This window comes from Leucopleurus acutus (assembly GCF_964270905.1).
Source record: "Leucopleurus acutus genome assembly, chromosome: 6".
NCBI classification, from domain to species: Eukaryota; Metazoa; Chordata; class Mammalia; order Artiodactyla; family Delphinidae; genus Leucopleurus; species Leucopleurus acutus.
In genome coordinates this window covers 193408-214494 of record NC_139149.1, presented here as the reverse complement: position 1 = coordinate 214494, position 21087 = coordinate 193408, and the positions used below count along the sequence as shown (strand labels likewise).

The following is a 21087-nucleotide window of genomic DNA, read 5'->3' as shown; positions in this document are numbered from 1 at the left end:
AAGCTTTGAAAAGTCAAACTCTTAAAAGTCTGACAATCACATGCAATATAATATGCCCCAAATTTCAAAGAGAAGCGGTTTCTTTTTAAAAAATATTTATTTGGCTGCGCTGGTCTTAGCTGCGGCACGTGGACTCAGCTGCGGCATGCATGCGGGATCTAGTTCCCTGACCAGGGATCAAACCTGGGCCCCTCATTGGGAGCACCGAGCCTTAGCCGCTGGACCACCAGGGAAGTCCCCAGAGTGCAGTTTCTACAAGGTACACACGACCGTGCATTTCTCTGCTTCCCTTGTTCAGTGGTGGCCTCAGTGAAATCCACCTTTGCCAGCAAAGCCTCTGAGGCCCTTCTCGCTCAGCCCTTGCCCTGCCACAGCGCTGATAACCCAGGTCCAGGCTCACGAACGCCCCAGAGCGGTCCACAGGTGCCGTTCCATCCACACCTCTGCCTGTGCCCAAGCCTCCACACTGCCTGAAACACCCTTCTTCCCTCCTGCTCCCTTCCGCTGCCTGATGTCTAGTCACGCTTCAAAAGGTGCACTCTCCTCTAGGAAGTCTTGTCTGAGCTCCACTGTCCCACCTGCCCCCAACTCACTTCACACTGAGCTGGGTTACGTGTCCTTCCTCAGAACACACTGAATTAGAAATTAGAATCGTCCAGTTAACAAACAGCTCAAACAACTCAACAACAAAAAAGCAAACCTCCTAATCGAAAAATGGGCAGAAGACCCAAATAGACATTTCTCCAAAGAAGACATACAGGGCTTCCCTGGGGGCACAGTGGTTAAGAATCTGCCTGCCAATGCAGAGGACATGAGTTCGAGCCCTGGTCTGGGAAGATCCCACATGCTGCAGAGCAACTAAGCCCGTGCGCCACAACTACTGAGCCCACGTGCCACAACTACCAAAGCCCATGCACCTAGAGCCCATGCTCCGCAACAAGAGAAGCCACTGCAATGAGAAGCCTGCGCACGGCAATGATGAGTAGCCCCCAGTCGCTGCAACTAGAGAAAGCCCGCGTGCAGCAACGAAGACCCAAAGCAGCCAAAAATAAATAAATAAATTTATTTAAAAAAAAAAAAGAAGAATACAGATGGCCAGGAGGCATGTGAAAAGATGCTCATCATCACTACTTATTAAAGAAATGCAGATCAAAACTACAACGAGGTACCACCTCACACAGGTCAGAATGGCCATCATCAAAAAGTCTACAAACAATAAATGCTGGAGAGGGTGTGGAGAAACGGGAAACCCCCTACACTGTTGGTGGGAATGTAAATTGGTGCAGCCACTATGGAGAACAGTATGGAGGCTCCTTAAAAAACTAAAAATAGAGCTGCCATATGCTCCAGCAATCCCACTCCTGGGCATATATCCAGACAAAACTGTAATTCAAAAAGATACATGCACCCCCATGTTCATAGTAGCACTATTTACAATAGACAAGACATGGAAGCAACATAAGTGTCCATCGACAGAGGAATGGATAAACAATATGTAGTACATATACAATGGAATACTACTCAGCCATAAAAAATAATGAAATAATGCTATTTGCAGCAACACGGATGGACCTAGAGATCCTCATACTAAGTGAAGTAAGTCAGAAAAAGAAAGACAAATACCATATGATACCGCTTATACGTGGAATCTAAAATATGACACAAATGAACTTACGAGACAGAAACAGACTTGCAGATATAGAGAACAGACTTGTGGTTGCTGAGGAGTGGGGTGTGGGGGGAAGGAGTGGGAGTTTGGGGTCAGCAGGTGCAAACTAGTACATAGAGGATGGATAACAACAAGGTCCTGCTGCAGAGCACAGGGAACTCTACTCAATATCCTGTGATAAACCATAATGGAAAAGACTATGAAAAAGAATGTGTGTATAGGGAGCTTCCCTGGTGGTCCAGTGGTTAAGACTCCACACTTCCACTGCAGGGGGCACGGGTTTGATCCCTGCTTGGGGAACTACGATCCCGCATATCATGTGGTGTGGCCAGAAAAAAAAAAAAAGAATGTGTGTGTGTGTGTGTGTGTGTATATATATATATATATATATATATGAATCACTTTGCTATACAGCAGTAATTAACACAGCATTGTAAATCAACTATACTTCAATAAAATACAAATAAAGAATTGTCTATTTAATCATGAGATGAGGGTTTAATCACCTCTACATCCTTAGTACCTACCATTGTGCCTGGCACATAGTAGACTTTCAATAAAGGTTTGTTAAATGAATGAATGTTGAATAAAGAACCTACCCAAATAATACCTTCAACCCCCAAGGCGGCTTAGGATTAACAGAGGACATTTCAGGTGAAAACCCTTTCAAATAGTCACCAGCACCACCGCCCCCGACGCCAGACATTGTGGATGGAATGCAGTGCTGGGCAGTTTGCATAGTTAAAAGTTGGGGAAAAGCCATTAAGTCAAGTGCATCAAGTCTTGGGAAGGCGCTGCTGCCAGAATGCTTGGAGAAACAAAGTAGCACACTTATCTTTTGAAAAATTTTTAAAATATCACAGTGTTACACACAGTAACTCAGCTTCATAAACTGTTTAGCTGAAATTTTCATTCTGATTACAAATGAAGGGCATGATGTATAAAACAGCTTGGGAGACGCCTCCAGGGAAGTGGGCAGATTTATCTGTTAAGAAGGTCCAAGAGGGAGGGGATGTATGTACATGTATGGCTGAATCACTTTGTTGTACAGCAGAAACTAACACAACATTGTAAAGCAATTATACCCCACTAAAAAAAATAAGAAGAAGAACCAAGGCTGATTTCTGCATCATTTCCTCCTGCCTATGGACCAGGGCTCTCAACCTCAACAGCCTTGCTTACGGTCCAGACAAGGAGTGATTTGTGGAGGGAAAGAAAGAAAAACAGGGAGAGAGAGAGAGGAAGGGAGAGAGGGAGGGAGGGAGGGAGGGAGGAAGACAGATGAACTAGGAAGTTAGTTGTTTCCTGCCACTTCAATTTTGGTTAAAAATTGCTTATTCACCCATTTAAAGGAAATAGCTATGTTTGGCCTCAAAATGCATAGAGTGAGTGGGTCCTGCCAGGAGGGATTCACCTCTATTAGCCCCTTTTGTATGTATAATTTATTGACAATTATTTTGGGGGGGAATTTTTATTTTATTTTATTTTTATTTTAGTTTTTGGCCACACCGTGCAGGGATCTTAGTTCCCTGACCAGGGATCAAACCCACATCCCCTGCATTTGAAGTGCAGAGTCTTAACCACTGGACCACCAAGGAAGTCCCTTATTGACAATTCTTAAAGAGCTGTTTTTAAAAAAATAAGTAAAGAGAGACGGTGCATCAGAAGCTCATGCGAAGCCGCTGGGCGGGGGATGGGATCTCACGTCAGCTGAACCAACGCGATTGTTCAGATCTAGATGGTGAGTTTCATTCAAGGGCTCTGAAGCTCATACACCTTGGTCCCCCGCCAGCACCAAAAAGCTTCAGTTGCCCCCTCTCTACCTCTACTACCCAGTCACTAGCAACTTGTATCCCCTGCTCAGAGCTGCCTGCAGGCACCTGAACTTGCTTTCACCCCCAAACACAGGCTGAAGCCCACAGTCTTTGCTCACTGTCTGGGCCTAGACCACAAGGCATCTAGTATCTACCAGCTACTGGGTGGCTTCATCACCTGCAAGACGTAGTCCACACTCTTTGCCACCACTGTGCTTTTGTGCGTGCTGTTTCCCTGCTTGGAATGCCACCCTCACAGCCTGCCCCGTGGTGGCTAACCGGATAGGATAACCGGACGTCCCCTGCTTAGGCGTGAGGACCTTCCCCATCCCTCCTGCACGAGACCCCGTGTGTGCCCTGATTACAACACTGGCACGCGGTGTAATTAATCAGTGACGTGGTTCTGTCCCCATCAGACTTTAAGACCTTCAGAATGAGAACTTTTGTCTATTCATCTTTTTACCACAGGTGATATTCCAAACATCACCCAAACAGGACTTCACGGGCAGTGCGCCACTAGTGTGGATACAAAGCTGGAGCCAGGTCCTGCAGGTCCGTTCCCCCCCACCCCACCACCACCAGATGGCTAGGTATTAACAACTTAGTTACAGAATCATTGGAGGTGAGGGGCGGCAGGAGAGGGGCCAAGCAGATGGCAGGGAGGGATTGGGGGCTCAGGACAGTATATATTTCCCAACCAGTACAGAAATATTTCAGCGTTTAACAAGATTTTAACAACCGGCATGGCCATTGTATCTCGGTATCTAACAGCTCACTAGTCACCTTCTTTATGTCCCTAGGGACAGACAGCACTGTGCCTGGTAGTGGGTATTTAGTAAATATTTACTGCTGAAACAAGACACACCTTGAAATACAACTAGAGTCATCAACTATTTTCCCAACAAGGAGGGCGGATTTGAGATTTGGCTTCCATAGTGACTGTCCAGGGTCTTGGCCTTCCCTGTGGCCATTCCGTCCAAAAACACATGCTGGTTAATGCACAGGCATGAGATGCCTCCCTGGGACTCCGACACTAATACTCCCAACCCTGCAGGCCCTCCAACTACCGCTGTTGCCAACAGTATTTGGACCTTCTGGCAGCTACCCTGCCCTGTGAAGGGGAGCCTGTGGAGAAAGAAGCCTGCGCAGGGCAGCAAAACCAAGATCCGGGGAGGGTCAGGTCCCAGCAACCCCTGTTAAACCCCTAGACGCAGCCACGCCTGAAGGTGCGTGCCGTCTTGCACCTTTCAGGTTGATGACCCAAGAAATTCCTTTCTTGCTTAACGATATTTTGACGCGGTTGGGTTTGTTTGTCGGTTGTTTGCTTTGCCTTTGCAACTACAAGTCCAGTCTAACTCAGCTAGAAGGAAGACTTTCCATTAGGAAAAACAGAAATCTAAGTTTTTATCTATGTGAGTCTCTCTTAACTTTGCACATCCCATGACAGTTTGGTAATTCATTTTGATAACGTACCTTTCACCAAGTAGAACATTTGATAGATTTATAAATGAGGGAAAGTCCAGTCTATTCATGACAGGATAGGCGTGGATGGGGACAAGCAAAGTCTCATCTCCCTAAAATTAATGGGAAAAAGTCAAGTTTACCATATGCTTAAGACTATAATTTTCTTTTTTTCTTTTTCTTTGTTTTTGGCTGCACCTCGCAGCATGTGGGAACTTAGTTCCCCGACCAGGGGTTGAACCCACGCCCCCTGCTTTGGAACAACTGGACTGCCAGGGAAGTCCCAAGGCTATAATTTTCAAAGATGAATTTGTAGATCCTGTATTTCTTATCTTGTTTTCTATCATTAAAAAATACCTCCAGAAAAAAAGGGAAAACATTTCCTTAAAAAAAAAACACTGAGTGCTTAAATATAACAGTTGAAATATTGAGTTTTCTTAGCTATAAACAAAGTATAGAAAATTTTTAGCGTATTTCACTGAAATGATATTCAATATTATCCAGGAAAGCTAATGATGCCTTCACGTAGAGATGAAAACAGTCATCTGTTTCGATTTCAGAAAGTTATAGGGAAACACAATTGTGAGCGGCCTGAGATAAACAGAAACCAGCACAGAATCAGCTGATCCAGACAGTGCCGAAGAGTAAGCACTGGACCAGCCAGAGGCACAGAGGCCTGCTTCTAGACCTGCACAGTGCGTGACCTTGAGTAAGACCTCTGACCTCTCCACAGCTCGTTTCTTCCTTTGCTTTCAAGTGGGGATAAGGCCACCTTTCTTTAAAGGTATTTTTGAGAATTAAAGCAGACACTGGCCTTAAAAAGTTTAAGGCACCACATAAATACAAGGTACTAATAGCATTGCTATGAAGTAGCAGGACACCTGCCCTGGTGCTCTACGCAATGCCTGTCCTAAGGATTTTTGTTCTTGGTACAGAATATTCCTCCTGAAAGCACTATTCTGGTTTCATTTTTAGTTTTTTTTCCCCCTCTTTTTAAAAACTGAGACTCATCTGTTACTAAAGCACACTCTTCCACTTTAATTTTGAAAAGGTAAATTTCCTTAACCTTAAGGCTTCTCAACTTGTAAGGGCTGGGCGTGGAACCCAGAGCGGAGGGGTGTGGAGGTGCCAGTTTTAAGGGAAGGACTGACAGCACGTGGGGCTGGAGGCTGGAGGCCGGGGATGAATTAGGTGACCTGGAAAAGGCCTTCGAGAGCTCCTACAGCACAGCCTCTGGGGTCGGACCACACAAGTAGCCTCCCTGCAGACCCCCAGGGCTGCCTCGGAGAACATTTGCTGCTGGTGCCCAGTGACAGCTCGGGGTTGTTGCTGATCTTCTCACCTAGCTCTTAAAGGACGATGTTTAAGTTATTTGACAAGCCTTCCTCAACTCCCAGCACCACAAGATAAATGAGATTTTTAGGCCAGGGCAGGTGGGAACCTGCAGCAAGCAGTGTCTCTGGCTCTGCCCCAGTTCTCGGCAGCCTGGAGCTTCCCCAGCTGGGACCCACGTCACCGGACCAGGACCCTCAAGCCACTCAGACCGGCTGCCCAAGGCATCAGGCTGAGAAACTTCATACTTGTCACTCCGTCTCTCTTCTTCCCTTGAAGATGTAAGGTTTGATGCCACCCCCAAGCCCCAAAAAACCCCTGATATTAAGGGACATACCGTACAGTGAATGCGGATGCAATCATAGTAGTATCGCCACTCATCTGGAGTAAATGTAACGGTGACCGTGAGGGACAAGCCAGGGATAAGGCGGTGCTCCTAGAAGACAAGGGGGTTCCTGTCCGGAGGAGCCCCAGCGCCCAAGGGAGCAGGACCACGGGGACAACATGCTACATGCCGCCCCGGGCAGACCTGCGGCACACAAAACCATACCTGGCAATGAACACCTTGGGAGAATATGCCCCCCAGGGACACTTACCTTTTTCACATATTTGATCTGAAAGTGTTTGGTTTGTGGGGGTAAAATATGAACGTGTAAATCTTCATTGCAAATATTGACCACGTGCTGGAGAGAAAAAGAAGCATTCACATGAATACACTGCTTTATCTACCTGCACATGCACCTCCTCATTTATCTTTACCTCATCTTGTTCCTAAAGGGATGTGAGGAGATACGGTGCACTTTTATTATTTTTTAAATTTTTATTCTATACTGATGTATAGTTGATTTACAATGTTGCCTTAATTTCAGGTGTACAGCAAAGTGATTCAGTTATACATATATCTATTCTTTTTCAGATTATTTTCCCATTTAGGTCATTACAGAATATTGAGTAGAGTTCCCTGCGCTATACGGTAGATCCTTGTTGTTTATTTTATCTATAGGAGTGTGTATATATTAATCCCAAACTCCTAATTTATTTCTCCCCCCAACATTTCCCCTTGGTAACCATAAGGGTTTTTTTTTATGATTTTTTTTTTTTTTTTTTTTTTTTTTTTATTTTGGCTGCATTGGGTCTTCGTTGCTGCGCGCGGCCTTTCTCTAGTTGCAGCCAGCGGGGGCTACTCTTCATTGGTGCGCAGGCTTCTTATTGCGGTGGCTTCTCTTGTTGCAGAGCACGGGCTCTAGGCGCGTGGGCTTCAGCAGTTGTGGAGCACCGGTTTAGCTGCTCCATGGCATGTGGGATCTTCCTGGACCAGGAATCGAACCTGTGTCCCCTGCAATGGCAGGCAGATTCTTAACCACTGTGCCACGCGGGAAGTCCCCATAAGTTTGTTTTCTATGTCTCTGAGTCTATTTCTGTTTTGTACATAAATAAATTCATTTGTATCATTAAGATTCCACATATAAGTGATATCATATGGTATTTGTCTTCCTCTGTCTGACCTACTTCACTAAGTATGATAATCTCTAAGTCCAACCATGTTGCTGCAAATGGCATTATTTCATTATTACTCTAGGAGGTGGATCCAAAAAGATCTTGCTGTGATTTATGTCAGAGAGTGTTCTGCCTATGTCTTCCTCTAAGAGTTTTACAGTGTCTGGCCTTACATTTAGGTCTTTAATCCATTTTGAGTTTATTTTTGTGTATGGTGTTAGGGAGTGTTCTAATTTCATTCTTTTACATGAGGCTGTCCAGTTTTCCCAGCACCACTTATCCAAGAGGCTGTCATTTCTCCATTATATATCCTTGACTCCTTTATCAAAAATAAGGTGACCATACGTGTGTGGGTTTATCTCTGAGTTTTCTATCCCGTTCCATTGATTTGTGTGTCTGTTTTTGTGCCAGTTCCATACTGTTTTGATTACTGTGGCTTTCTAGTATAGTCTGAAGTCAGGGACCCTGATTCCTCTCGCTCCATTTTTTCTTTCTCAAGATTGCTCTGGCTTCAGTGCACGTTTAAACACTTTAAGAGATTCAAAATCTACCATACACCACTTAACGAATAATAAAATAAACACAACACCACTTAAAGAATACTGAAATATGCCCATGTGTCTCTGCCCAACCTAAGACTTTTCCAGAGCTACAGCCCCAGGTACCCCCCGGCATGGCCTTGCACACTCCCCTCCTCCTGCCCTGACTGGTTACCTGTGCACCTTTTTGTTGAACTCAACTTAGTCCTGTGGTTCAGCTGAGCTAAGAAGCCAGCCACCCACCCACTCCCAGTTTCTCTAATTACATGCCACTTGTCCTGGGGACCTGGTGACACTAAGGCAGTCAAAAAATCAGGAAAAGAAGTGTGGAGAGGACAGCCTCCAATCCATTGCTAGGGCTGATAAAAAAGAACACAAAGTCAGGAGTTCTCTCATGGGGTCGGGAGGAGGCCCTCGTTCAAGGCAGGACAACCTGCTGGGTAAGTTAACAAGGTCTCTGAGTAGAGGGGTTTTTCCTTCCTCTACATGAAAGGAGAGCAAGGACCTTGGGTTCTGGGATGTGGCCTTCACCTGGGCCAGAGGACAGCTAAGAGGCTCTTGGTCTCCAAAGTCCAGGCCAGAGGCTGAGCCTGTCACACGGCCACTGCCCAAGGCCTCGAGTTCACTGAGGCCCTAAGTCAGACTTAAGACACAATCTCTTGATGAGATTATACCAATGCTTGCATTTGTTAAAAGTTCTCATTTGTCACCTGTGAATATATGTTTTTGAATTTTATCTTATTTTACTTTTTTATACAGCAGGTTCTTATTAGTTATCTGTTCACCTGTGAATATTCTTAAAGGACCACAATTTTTGTGACCCTGTTTTGGCATATCTTTTAAAAAATTTTTTAATTTAACTATAGTTGATTTACAATACTGTGTTAGTTTCAAGTGTCAAATTCAAGCTTCAGATTCTTTTCCATTATAGATTATTACAAGATAATGAAAATAGTTCCCTATGCTATACAGTAAAAGCCTGTTATTTATCTATTTTATACACAGTAGTGTGTATCTGTTAATCCCAAACTCCTAATTTATCTCCTCCCCCATCCCCTTTCCCCTCTGGTAACCATAAGCTTATTTTCTTTGTCTATGAGTCTGTTTTTGTTTTGTAAATAAGTTGATTTGTATTTTTTTTTAGATTCCACATATAAGTGATACAATATCTGTCTTTCTCTGCCTTACTTCACTTAGTATGATAATCTCTAGGTCCATCCATGTTGCTGCAAACCTAAATGTCCATCAACAGATGAATGGATAAAGAAGATGTGGTACACACATATAATGGAATATTATTCAGCTATAAAAAAGAAGGAAATATTGCCGTTTGCAGCAACATGGCATATCTCTTTATTTTTTTAATTTTATTTTTAAAATTACTTTTTTTTAAAATTTATTTCTGGCTGTGTTGGGTCTTCGCTGCTGTGCGCAGGCTTTCTCTAGTTGCGGTGAACGGGGGCTACTCTTTGTTGTGGTGCACGGGCTTCTCATTGCAGTGGCTTCTCTTGTTGCAGAGCACGGGCTCTAGGCATGTGGGCTTCATAGTTGCAACATGCAGGCTCAATAGTTGTGGCTTGCGGGCTCTAGAGCACAGGCTCAGTAGTTGTGCTGCACGGGCTTCGTTGCTCCGTGGCATGTGGGATCTTCCCGGACCAGGGCCTGAACCCGTGTCCCCTGAATTGGCAGGCAGATTCTTAACCACTGTGCCACCGGGGAAGTCTGGCATATCTCTTTAATATGTGAGAAGCCTGAAAAAATAAAAGTTGCCCAGGCCTCTCTTGACCTCCAGGGGTTCTGCATGGGGGAATCTTGGTGAGGTGTGGGCTCCTGGATCTCCTACCCAGGAGAATGGTCCTTCCAGGAGACACTGGTATGCTGGAGCCCAGGATGCCTGGAACCTAGGGCTCTTCCCGTCTCAGAGCTCAGGATGTCTCAGTACCCGAACTACATTCCCTATCTATCTTTTTTTTTTTACACTTTGTCAGCAGGTCAGTTTGATTTCTTTTTAAAAAGTAATATGCTTTCAGGGCTAAAATGGCATTCCTGCCTTTTCATTTATAACTAAAACTGGGGGTGAAATAATCATCATTGAAAGGGGAAAAAAAGCCTTGGGAAGATCAAGTGTTTAGAAAGTGTATGTTAAATTAATATTTAAAGTTTATTTGAAAACGTGAGCAACCCAGGATTGCCCTTGAGGCGAGACAAGATAAACTCACCTAAAACCCTATTCTGTCCCGCAATTCTGGGGTCAATAGATGTCCTTACTTCCCCCTGCAAGCTCTCTGCGCCCCTGGGAGCTGACCTTCTCCTGGCCCCGTGGGTCCTCACGACCTTGACACTCCCTCCCCTGACCCCGCCGGGCCCCAACTGACAGCCCCCGCTTCAGTGTTTCAGAACGGGCCCCCAGAACAGGCAAGCAAGCATGGGACCACCAACCAGGCACTCAAGGGTCACAGGGCTCTCCCAAGGGCTGCTCAGAGCTCCCGCCCCTCCGTCCCCACTCTGCTCCTTCCTTCCAGCCCCTCCACTGGGCAGAGCGTCGGGCCTAACCTTCAACCCCGGGCACTAATCATAGTATTTTCCAAACACAGCTCAGCCTCCAAGTCGGGGTCCTTCGACCCCTCCCTTCAGGGACACAGCTTCTCAGAGGTTAATACCCAACGCCAGGGATCTGGGGGCAAAATGGAAGCAGCTCTATAAGTTCTTTAAAGTGTTTTGAGACAGGCTGGGACCTGGGACCTGGGACCCTTTGCTGCAGTGCTGGCACGGGGACAGACGTCTCCTGGAGCAACAGATACAAAGAAACTATAAGGGACTAAAAATAACTGCGTGCATGTGTAGCTGGGGCAAATTGTGGACAAGATACAAAAAGACCAAAGAAAAACAAAAAACAAACAAACAAAAAAACCCAACTGCCACTTCTGAGGAGCCAGGAGCAAAAGCAGGGCCCTGCGTAGGATGCCTGCACGCAGCTCACCAAGGGGGTGGGCAGAGCACCTAGGCCACCCCTCAGGCCCGACCCCTGGACCTGCCCCTAGCCTCACCCCATATAAGGAACCAGCCCGCACCGCCTCGAGGAGCCAGAAAGGGAACAGGGAACCGGCTACCTGTTCTCGCTCCCCCCTGCTACAGCAAGGGCCCCAGTAAAGCCTTGCCTGAATGTCTCCTCTGGCCTCCTATTAATTTCTACTGATTACGGAGTCCAAGAACCCTGGTCAGTAACAGTTTTACCTTAAAATGCAGGTTGGTAATGGATTTTACTCTAAAATTTTGCTCTATACTGCATTTCTCCAAAATGGGAGAGTAAAATTGATGCTCCAGAAGGATGCACCATGTTTTTTTACACTGTAGCTTCAAGTCCCCACCCTCGCACACTGACTAGAAGCCATTGGGATTCGTGGCTCCAGTTTGAGAACCAAGATCCTGGGGCAGGGGTGTCTCTGAATGCTGCAACAGGGACCTGAAAACTAATACAATTATTGCAGAAAGCCTGAAGGGAATGCTGCTCTGCATAAGATAAGGCTGTAGAGGCTGACAACTTTGTTTGGGGCTGGCCACAGTAACACTGGTTGTCTCATGGGAAAACTGATTAATTATTTCCTTAATAAATATAGTTTCCCAGACAACGTCTTTCCGCAGAGGGAAAGGGATTTTAAGAGGTCTTGGTTTTGAGAAAAGTGGGAGCCATTATTTCAACTTTTAAATCGAAAGATTGATTTTGATATGAATCCAAGTAAAAGGCTTTAAAGCCTTTAACCAGATCTGGATCAATCTCAAATGTTAATGAACAATTTATTGTCCTTTTAAATACACATTCAATCATTCCATTCTTGGGTAATTTACACCGTTTCCTGTAACAAAACCGAGATAAAGGCAGAGTTGGATTTCCCCCCCTTGTTTGGCAAGAGTTTCAAGGTAATTCCCTTAGGTTTCTGCTTAAGTTTGCTGATAGAAACAGGAGGCTGGCTCTCCCAGAATGTTATTAAGATGAAATAATTTTGTACTTGTATCCATTTCTGCTTGTTTCAATGTCTGATAGAAGCAGTGTGATTATTTAGATGCTAGCCTGTATTTACTTGGAATTCACGAGTCTCTACCAAGTCACTCTCTTCCAATAAAGTGAGTTCAATATCTTGACAAGTGTTTATTGAGTGCCTTGTGTGTGTTAGGCATTGTGTTGTACAAAAGACAGAGACGGCCTCTGTTCTTCAGCAGAATGAAGTTTTTACCTCTCTCCAAAAAGCCTACGATCTAGGTAAAGCAGACCTCACACTGGTCTCCAAATATGCCACATGCTTTCCCTCCGAGCCTCTCTCCTCGTCTCCCTCTATGCCCTGGGTGTCAGCTCCCCACCTCTCACTTTGCTCTTAGGCTATCCCAAATGGCTTCTCTACCACAAGCCTTTGGTGCAATGTGACCAGTAAGCTCATGAAAAGATGCTCAACATCATTCGTGATTAAGGAAATGCAAATAGAACAACAGTAAGTTGAATGGTGAACTCAAAAAGATACAGCCACACCCTAATAACTGGAACTTGTGAATGTGACCTTATTTGGGAAAAGACTGATTGCAGATGCTATTAAGTTAAGGACCTTGAGATGAGATCATCCTGGATTACCCGGATGGGCCCTAAGTCCAACGACAAGTATCCTTTTAGAGACAGAAGAGAAGACAAAAGGGAGTGGGAGGAGAAGCCATGTGAAGATGGAGGCCAAGGTTTAGGGTCATGAAGCCTCAAAACAAAGAACACCTAGAGCCACCACAACCTGGAAGAGGCAAGGAGAGATTCCTCCCAAGAGCCCGTGGAAGGAGCGAGGCCCGGCTGACTTCGGTCTCTGGTCTCCAGAATAAGTTTCTAGTTTTCTAAGCCCCTAAATTTGTGGTAATTTGTGATGGCAGCCACAGAAAACTAGCATACCATACAACCCAATTCCACTTCTTAATATATAGCCGAGAGAATTAAAAATATATCCACACAAAAACATGGACATAGGGCTTCCCTAGTGGCGCAGTGGTTGAGAGTCTGCCTGCCAATGCAGGGGACGCGGGTTCGTGCCCCGGTCCGGGAAGATCCCACATGCCACGGAGCGGCTGGGCCCGTGAGCCATGGCCGCTGAGCCTGCGCGTCCGGAGCCTGTGCTCCGCAATGGGAGAGGCCACAACAGTGAGAGGCCTGCGTACCGAAAAAAAAAAAAAAAAAACACATGGACACGAATGTCCACGATGACATTATTCCTAGCAGCCCCAAAGACAAAATCCAAACGTCCATCAACCGATGAAATGTGAACAGTGTGAAGGTTCCTTAAAAAACTAAAAATAGAGCTACCATATCATCTAGCAACCCCACTCCTGGGCATATAACCAGAGAAAGCCATAACTTGAAAAGATACATGCACTCCAATGTTCATAGCAACACTGTTTACAACAGCCAAGACATGGAAGCAACCTAAATGTCCACTGACAGAGGAATGGATAAAGAAGATGTGGTACATATATACAGTGGAATACCACTCAGCCATAAAAAGGAATGAAATAACGCCATTTGCAGCAACATGGATGGACCTAGAGATTCTCATACTAAGTGAAGTCAGTCAGAAAAAGAAAGAGAAATATCATATGATATCACTTATATGTGGAATCTAAAATTTGATACAAATGAACTTATTTACAAAACAGAAACAGACTCACAGACATAGAAAACAAACTTATGACTCCCAAAGAGGAAAGGTGGGGGAGGGATAAATTAGGAGTTTGGGATTAAAAGATACACACCACTATATATAAAATAGATAAACAACAAGGACCTACTGTATAGCACAGGGAACTATACTCAATATCTTGCAATAACCTTTAGTGGAAGAGAATGTAAAATAAGAATATATATAGTTATATAGATATGTATAATTGAATCACTTTACTGTGCATCTGAAACTAACACAGCATTGTAAATCAAGTATATTTCAATAAAAAATTTTTTTAAACAAAACAAAATGTAATAAAGCCATACAACAGAATATTATTTGGCCATAAAAAGGAATGAAGTACTGATTCATGCTACAAATTGAATGAGCCTGGAAAACATGCTGAATGAAAGAAGCCAGTCGCAAAAGACCACATGTTGTGTGATTCCACTTATGTGAAACGTCCAGAATAGGCAAATCTATACCAACACAAGGTGGATCAGTGGCTGCCCAGGTTGGGGGTGGGTGGGTAAAGGAATGAGGAGAGTGAGGCGGGTGGGAACGGGTAGTGAATTGTTCACTCATTGCAAACAATGAGTAATTATGAACAATAATTATTTTAGATTTACCCTACCATCATCTAGATAGCAAACCTAATAACCAGGAAAAGCAAGTTCCAAAATGAATGATTAACTTTGGTCTTTGATGCTGTGTTCTAAGGAATGTGTCCTGATAGACTGAGGGGTAAAGTTTCCAATTGCGGTTTTAAATCCTGACCCTTTTCCTAGGAGGAAGCACTGGGCATCTAACAGGCTCCTCTCCCGATCCCTTCTCTCTCCACCCTCTTGGATGCGTAAGGACTCGCAGACGCTGCATTCTCTGGAAGCTGCATTCTCTGTCGGCAGGGGTCTGCCCCATAGAACCTGGCCTCACTTCCTGACAGCTTTACCATTTGTCAGTTTCCTCCAGCGATTTTCCTCACTCTGAGGATGAGTCTAACACCATAGCTGGAATTCTGGCTCTAAATGATCCACTTTAAGACACGGTTTCGGCGGGAGGGATAAATGAGGAGTTTGGGATTGACATATACACACTGTATATATAAAATAATCAACAAGGACCTACTGTACAGCACAGGGAACTCTACTCAACACTCTGTAATGACCTATATGGGAACAGAATCTAAAAAAGAGTGGATATACGTATGTGTATAACTGAATCACTTCACCGTACGCCTGAAACGAATACATTGTAAATCAACTATACTCCAATATAAAATAAAAATTAAATTAAAAAAATTTTAGAAAAGACGCTATGTGAAAACAAAAATAAATAAATAAGTGAAAGACATGGCTGATAAGAACGCACTGCGCGTAAACGCGGGGACGCCATCCACAAAGCCGGAGCCGCAGGGCCCACACGAGAGGGCCCACGCCTATCGGCCCCACTCCAGCACATGCCCGCAGCCCAGTCTAGCCCAGCTCCACGGCCGGCTGCCGTAGTTCTGACGTCCTGCTCAGTGTGACTTTGGAGGGTCACGGCGGGGTCTCTGAGGCGTTACAGCTGCTTTAATGCTCAGGCCCCCTTTTCGTGGCGGATTAGAAGTGCTGTAGCCACCGCGGGCCCTCCCCAGTCTGGACATCCGGGTCAAGGACGGGGAGCCAGAAAGGCCCAGACTCATGTGGCTCTGCGGTGGACTGCTGTCCCCACAGCTTCAGCCACTCCTCGGTGCGTCCTTTCACCTGTCCCTTCCGGAGCCCTTTCGGCGGAGCTGCTGTCCCAGGTCAGGCCAGAGTGTCTCTGGCCACAGTGACTGATTTAGGCCTGGGCATCTGACCTGAGCAGGCGAAACGGAAACTTCGCTGGGCGCTCCTAAGAAAGGGACACCCCTTCCCTGGTGGTAGAGGCGTGGAGCGCAAGCGCACTTGAGGGGCTTCCCTGGTGGCACAGCGCTTAAGAACCCGCCTGCCGATGCAGGGGACACGGGTTCGAGCCCTGGATCGGGAAGATCCCACGTGCCATGGAACAGTTCAGCCTGTGCGCCACAACTACTGAGCCTGTGCGCCTAGAGCCCGTGCTCCACAACAAGAGAAGCCACCACGATGAGAAGCCTGCACGCCGCAACTAGAGAAAGCCTGTACACAGCAACAGAGACCCAACACAGCCAAAAAATAAATAAATAAAATAAATCTTAAAAAAAAAAAAGTTCACTGGTTGAGAGGCAGGCAGCCTAAGAGTCACTCTGTCTCTGTCCCTGTGTTCTTGAGGCAAGTACTGTATTTAACATTCTGGAATCACGGTTTCCTCATCTCTACAAAGAGAGCCACAATACAACCTCCACAAAGCTAGTATAAAGACAACTGGACCACGTGAGATGCAAAGCACAGTTCCTGGCCCCTCAGCAACGGCACCAGTTTGGAGAGAGTGCTGGGAGGAGCCTTTGGCAGGGGGAGGAAAGCTGTCCAAGGACACTGATGCAACTTTAAAATTTCTCATCCTAGAACTACCTTTCTGGTCCAATTTACATCTGCACTTCTGCTGATTATGCTTCTCTTTAGATGAATGAGTAATATAAATGTAGAACATTCATGGCATTTCATTATTATGATTAATTATCCCACTTAGAAAGTACCTACCCAGGGGTGGGGGAGGGATGGATCGGGAGTTTGGGGTCAGCAGATGCAAACTATTAAAGAGAGAAACAGCAAGGTCCTCCTGTAGAGCACAGGGAACTATATTCAATATCCTGGGATAAACCATAATGGAAAAGAATATGAAAAAGAATGTATATATATGTATAACTGAATCACTTTGTTGTACAGCAGAAACTATCACAACATTGTAAATCAACTATATTTCAACGAAATTTAAAAAAAAATTTTTTTAAAGTACCTACCAGTATCTGCTGGTGTTGTTTTTCTACTTGATAGCCTCCAAAATGCAATATGCCAGGTTTTGCCTGTATGACCTTATTATTCAGAAGATCTGCATAAACCTCTATAAAAACAATGCAGATTAAGTATATCATGAGTTTAGACATAAAAACGTATATGAAATGAAAGAAGATCCTATCAACACGAGCTCCCTTTAATCTAGGGTATTTTAAGCCTGCGAAGGTTTCAGACAGAGGATACAGCTGCCAACAAGATTAATGATTGTTCCACAAGAACTGGACTGCTTCTCCCTCTATTTTTACACATCACTTGGGAGATATTATCATCACAATACAAATTCACATTTATTATTATCCATTAAAATAACTTGCTCTGTACACATTTTATACAAGTCTTCATAATAAAACAAGGTTGTGAAGAGCACACACCCTGTGTTTTCTCTGTATAACACTGCAATTGCTTATTATGTAGTGAATATCCACTTCAAAGAATCCAAACAGCAAGGGTTTAATTTTATTACTGCATATTTAACTGCTATTATTTGATTTCCTCTGAACTGAATTACAGTGCAATACAGAGTAATCCTAAGGCTCTGAAAAATTATGCCTCTGGACGGTAAAGTCTCAAACTGCTCTTGTCACGTGAGTGTCTTTTTTTGCTCCCAGTTTTGAGAACAAGGTTAGGACAGCTGAGCTCACAGAAGAGTCCAGGTCTACAGAACTTGTCCCGGCTCTTCACGCAGCAGGAACTGAGATGTGTGGAGAAGACACTGGGTCGCAAGCCTTTCCGTGCCTTCCGTGCTTCACGCCAGGCATCTGTTTATAACCCCCCGTTCTTTCCATTTTGTAAAAATCAAACCTAGGCCTGGTTCCGACCAGTAAACTGCCTCCTGCGGTATGAATGCCCTGTCCAGTTTCCTACAAATGATGACCTTTCCCCTTTGGCTATAGCTAAATCTTGTGAGTCACTGACACTCTGACCCCACCCTTCGCCCGCCATGTTTCGTACCCATCTACAGCGGGTGTGAAACATTTGGTGTTTTTCTCCTCTGCGGGCGAATGGTCACTGTCATCAACTGTGGGCCAAACTGAAGGGCTGGACTGGGGTAAGGGTGGGGTCTCAGGGGGATTATGATCTCCGTAGTTTATTTGGTAACTTTGTAAGTATTGGTAATTACTTTTAAGTATTGAACATTACTTGGTAATTTTTAAAAAATTTATTTATTTATATTTATTTTGGCTGCACCAGGTCTTACTTGTGGCATGTGGGCTTCTTAGTTGCGGCATGCACGCAGGATCTAGATCCCCGACCAGGGATCAAACCCGGGCCCCCTACATTGGGAGTGTGGAGTCTTACCCACTGGACCACCGGGGAAGTCCCCTGGTAATTTTTTTTAATGCTGAAGATTTTGTTTGTAGGGCCACAAAACATGTAAAATGGGCATTTTTCTGTTAATGTCCAGAAATAGTCAAGTATACTAACTCGCACTCAGTGTGTTCTTCAGGGACAACAGAGTCACAGCAAATGCTGCATTTCCAGCATTTGTGATGGGCCTTGAATGGCAAGTGGGAAGCAAGCTCGTGGGACGTAGGGAGCGGGACACTGGGCTGCAACAGCTGAACACCACCTTTCTGCTTAGGTGGGCCACCCCAGCTTCCCCAACAGTAAAATGGACATAGACGGTATCATGATGATGTGATGGATTCAGTGAGAAGATCGCAGGCAAAATGATTAGCCTTCTGCACAACAGCCATAGGATTTAACAGGCTTTCCAGGCTCAGGGATGCGCGTGGGAAAAGGCACGTATCCTTGAAGAAGCAGGAGTAACAGGCATGGCCGGAGCTGGGGGACTGGAGGGCCCCTGGGTGGGCAGGCTTAGACCGACGGCAAAGAGGGCCAAGTGCCAAGCAAAGGAACTGCACACAGGGGATCCCCTGAGAGCATCCAAACAGGATGGGGGCAGGAGCCAGCATGGATTCTAGGAAGGACAATGCCAGGGCTGTGAAGAGTGTGGCCAGGGAGGAGGGCCCTGAAATAGTCCTGGTGACCTGCTGAGGATGCAATGGGGACAGAGAGGAAAGATATTGGAGGAAGTGGAGGTGGCAGAACTTGGCGACCAATTTCCACCACAAAAGTCTACCAGTTACAGAACTTCCCTGCTGTCCAGTGGATAAGACTCCACGCTCCTCCCATGCAGGGGAAGCGGGTTTGATCTCTGGTCAAGGGAACCAAGATCCCACATGTGGCCAGGCAACTAAGCCCACGCACCACAATTACTGAGCTCACGCGTCTCAAAGAGAGAGCCCGCGTGTCGCAAACTACAGACCTCACGCGCTCTGGAGCCCAAGTGCCACAACTAGAGAGAAAACCCGCCACCACAACTAGAGAGAAGCCAGAGCACCACAACGAAGAGCCCACACGGCAACAGAAAATCCCATGTGCTGCAACTAAGACCTGATGCAGCCAAAAATAAATAAATAAATAAAATAAATAAATATTAAAAAAAAAAGTCTACCAGTGAAGTGGATGGATCTAAATGGAACCATTGTTCTTAATGATGAACACTATCACCAGCCTGTACAACAATACAGATAAATCAGCACCCAACATTCCTTTATGCTTTCTGGACTTTGGAGCCTCTGGGAAGATGTGAGTTGTAAAGCAAATCTGTTTCCTAACCACCTACTTGATTCCAGGAGGTGATTAGGTACTTCTTTTGGTTTCTTGGGTTCCTCCACTAGGCTCCTTAAAAGGAGGGGCGATACATCATGAAATGGTTCTTCAGCATTCTTTACTTCTCTGCTGGGGGTTTTCACCGCTGCCATTTTATGAAAAATGGAGCCTTCTTTTTAGAGCCAAAGGTCATTTCCTGGGAAGAAAACAGTAGTCGTATAATCATCCACAGGAAACCACACACAGTTTTTTCTCAACCCTTGACAAATGTACTTCTTGTCACTGTGTGGTTTACTGTGGCTCAGGGCTCCCCCCCGCCCCCGCGCCGCCTCTCCTCTCTCGCCGCTCCGTTCCCACACAGGTGGTCCCATTCATCTTGCGTCACACATGGAACCCAGTGCCGTGCCGTTGCTCAAAACCCTTCCGTGGTCCTTCATTCTGTTCAAGAGCTTTTCCCAAAATGTAGCCCTGATGCTTCCTGAGGCTCTCACAGTTGATGAAGTTTGGAAAATATTGAAGTCAGCAGTTAAACGGGGCTTTTCTTTCTGAGATTTCTCCGAATCAGTTTCTTGGATGGATGTGACCATGAAACCCTTCAACACTGGGAGACACTGGCATTTTTTTTTTTTTTTTTTTTTTTTTTTTTTTTTGCGGTACGCGGGCCTCTCACTGCTGTGGCCTCTCCCGTTGCGGAACACAGGCTCCGGACTCGCATGCTCAGCGGCCATGGCTCACGGGCCCAGCCGCTCCGTGGCATGTGGGATCTTCCCGGACCCGGGCACGAACCCGTGTCCCCTGAATCGGCAGGCGGACTCTCAACCACTGCGCCACCAGGGCAGCCGAGACACTGACATTTTTGAGCCACCTTCCTGGGCCCCCCTCTGGGGAGAGGAGGTGGAGAGCCATAGACCTCCTCCCCCGCCACTGGGTGCTTTCCTAGGAGCTCTGTCCTAGGACCGAGGGTCCCGGTTCCGTCACACCCTTTGCCAGGCTTGCCTTCATAAAGTTCCCTTCATAAAGTTCACACTGATCTCAATGCCCCTTAACGTTCTTTAGCAATTGCTGCCTCCACTACTTCTGGCATTAATAATGTATTGCCTTGTGATGGCATTTTACAAATCCCACACATCCTTATATCTCCCACAGCTGCGTCTCTAAGCTTGGGGGCTGCTCTGTGAAGCCCCTGAGACTGACGTAACATCACGTGTGGATCTTTACGTGTGTTCTTTTGTTTTTTGTTTTGAGAAGGCTCATAGCTTTAGATTCCCCAAAGAGTACAGCATCAAGCAAAATACACTGACCACACTGAAGAGGTGCTTAACAATCACTTTCTGAAGGAAGGTTCTCCTTTCTACTCTCGGCCCATCCCCTCTCGCCAGCATGGCTGAAGATTCACCTCGCCCAGCTCCTTCCCCTCGACCCCTTCAACACCCGCCCCGGTTCACTCTCCAGCCCCCTCCCCTCACTTTCCCTGCCTGTACTTCAGGGAGACACAATAGCTAAACCGTTGTCATCCAAGCTCCC

The 21087-nt window shown here is 45.7% G+C and overlaps 1 protein-coding gene across 1 annotated transcript in view; it reads right to left on the bottom strand.

Annotated features, from left to right (window-relative positions):
- The window catches only part of CFAP221 (cilia and flagella associated protein 221), a gene marked incomplete at its 3' end in the record, with an annotated part of 82251 nt that extends 62431 nt beyond the window's left edge, over positions 1-19820 (bottom strand). The window contains exons 1-5 of the mRNA XM_082841158.1: positions 19577-19820; positions 16893-16993; positions 6873-6959; positions 6614-6712; positions 4957-5057 (exon numbers count right to left, since the gene is read on the bottom strand). Coding sequence (XP_082697284.1) covers positions 4957-5057; positions 6614-6712; positions 6873-6959; positions 16893-16993; positions 19577-19715 — 527 coding nt within the window. The 5' untranslated portion in view covers positions 19716-19820. The remainder of the gene's footprint in view (positions 1-4956; positions 5058-6613; positions 6713-6872; positions 6960-16892; positions 16994-19576) is intronic.
- Between the last annotated feature and the right edge of the window lie 1267 nt (positions 19821-21087).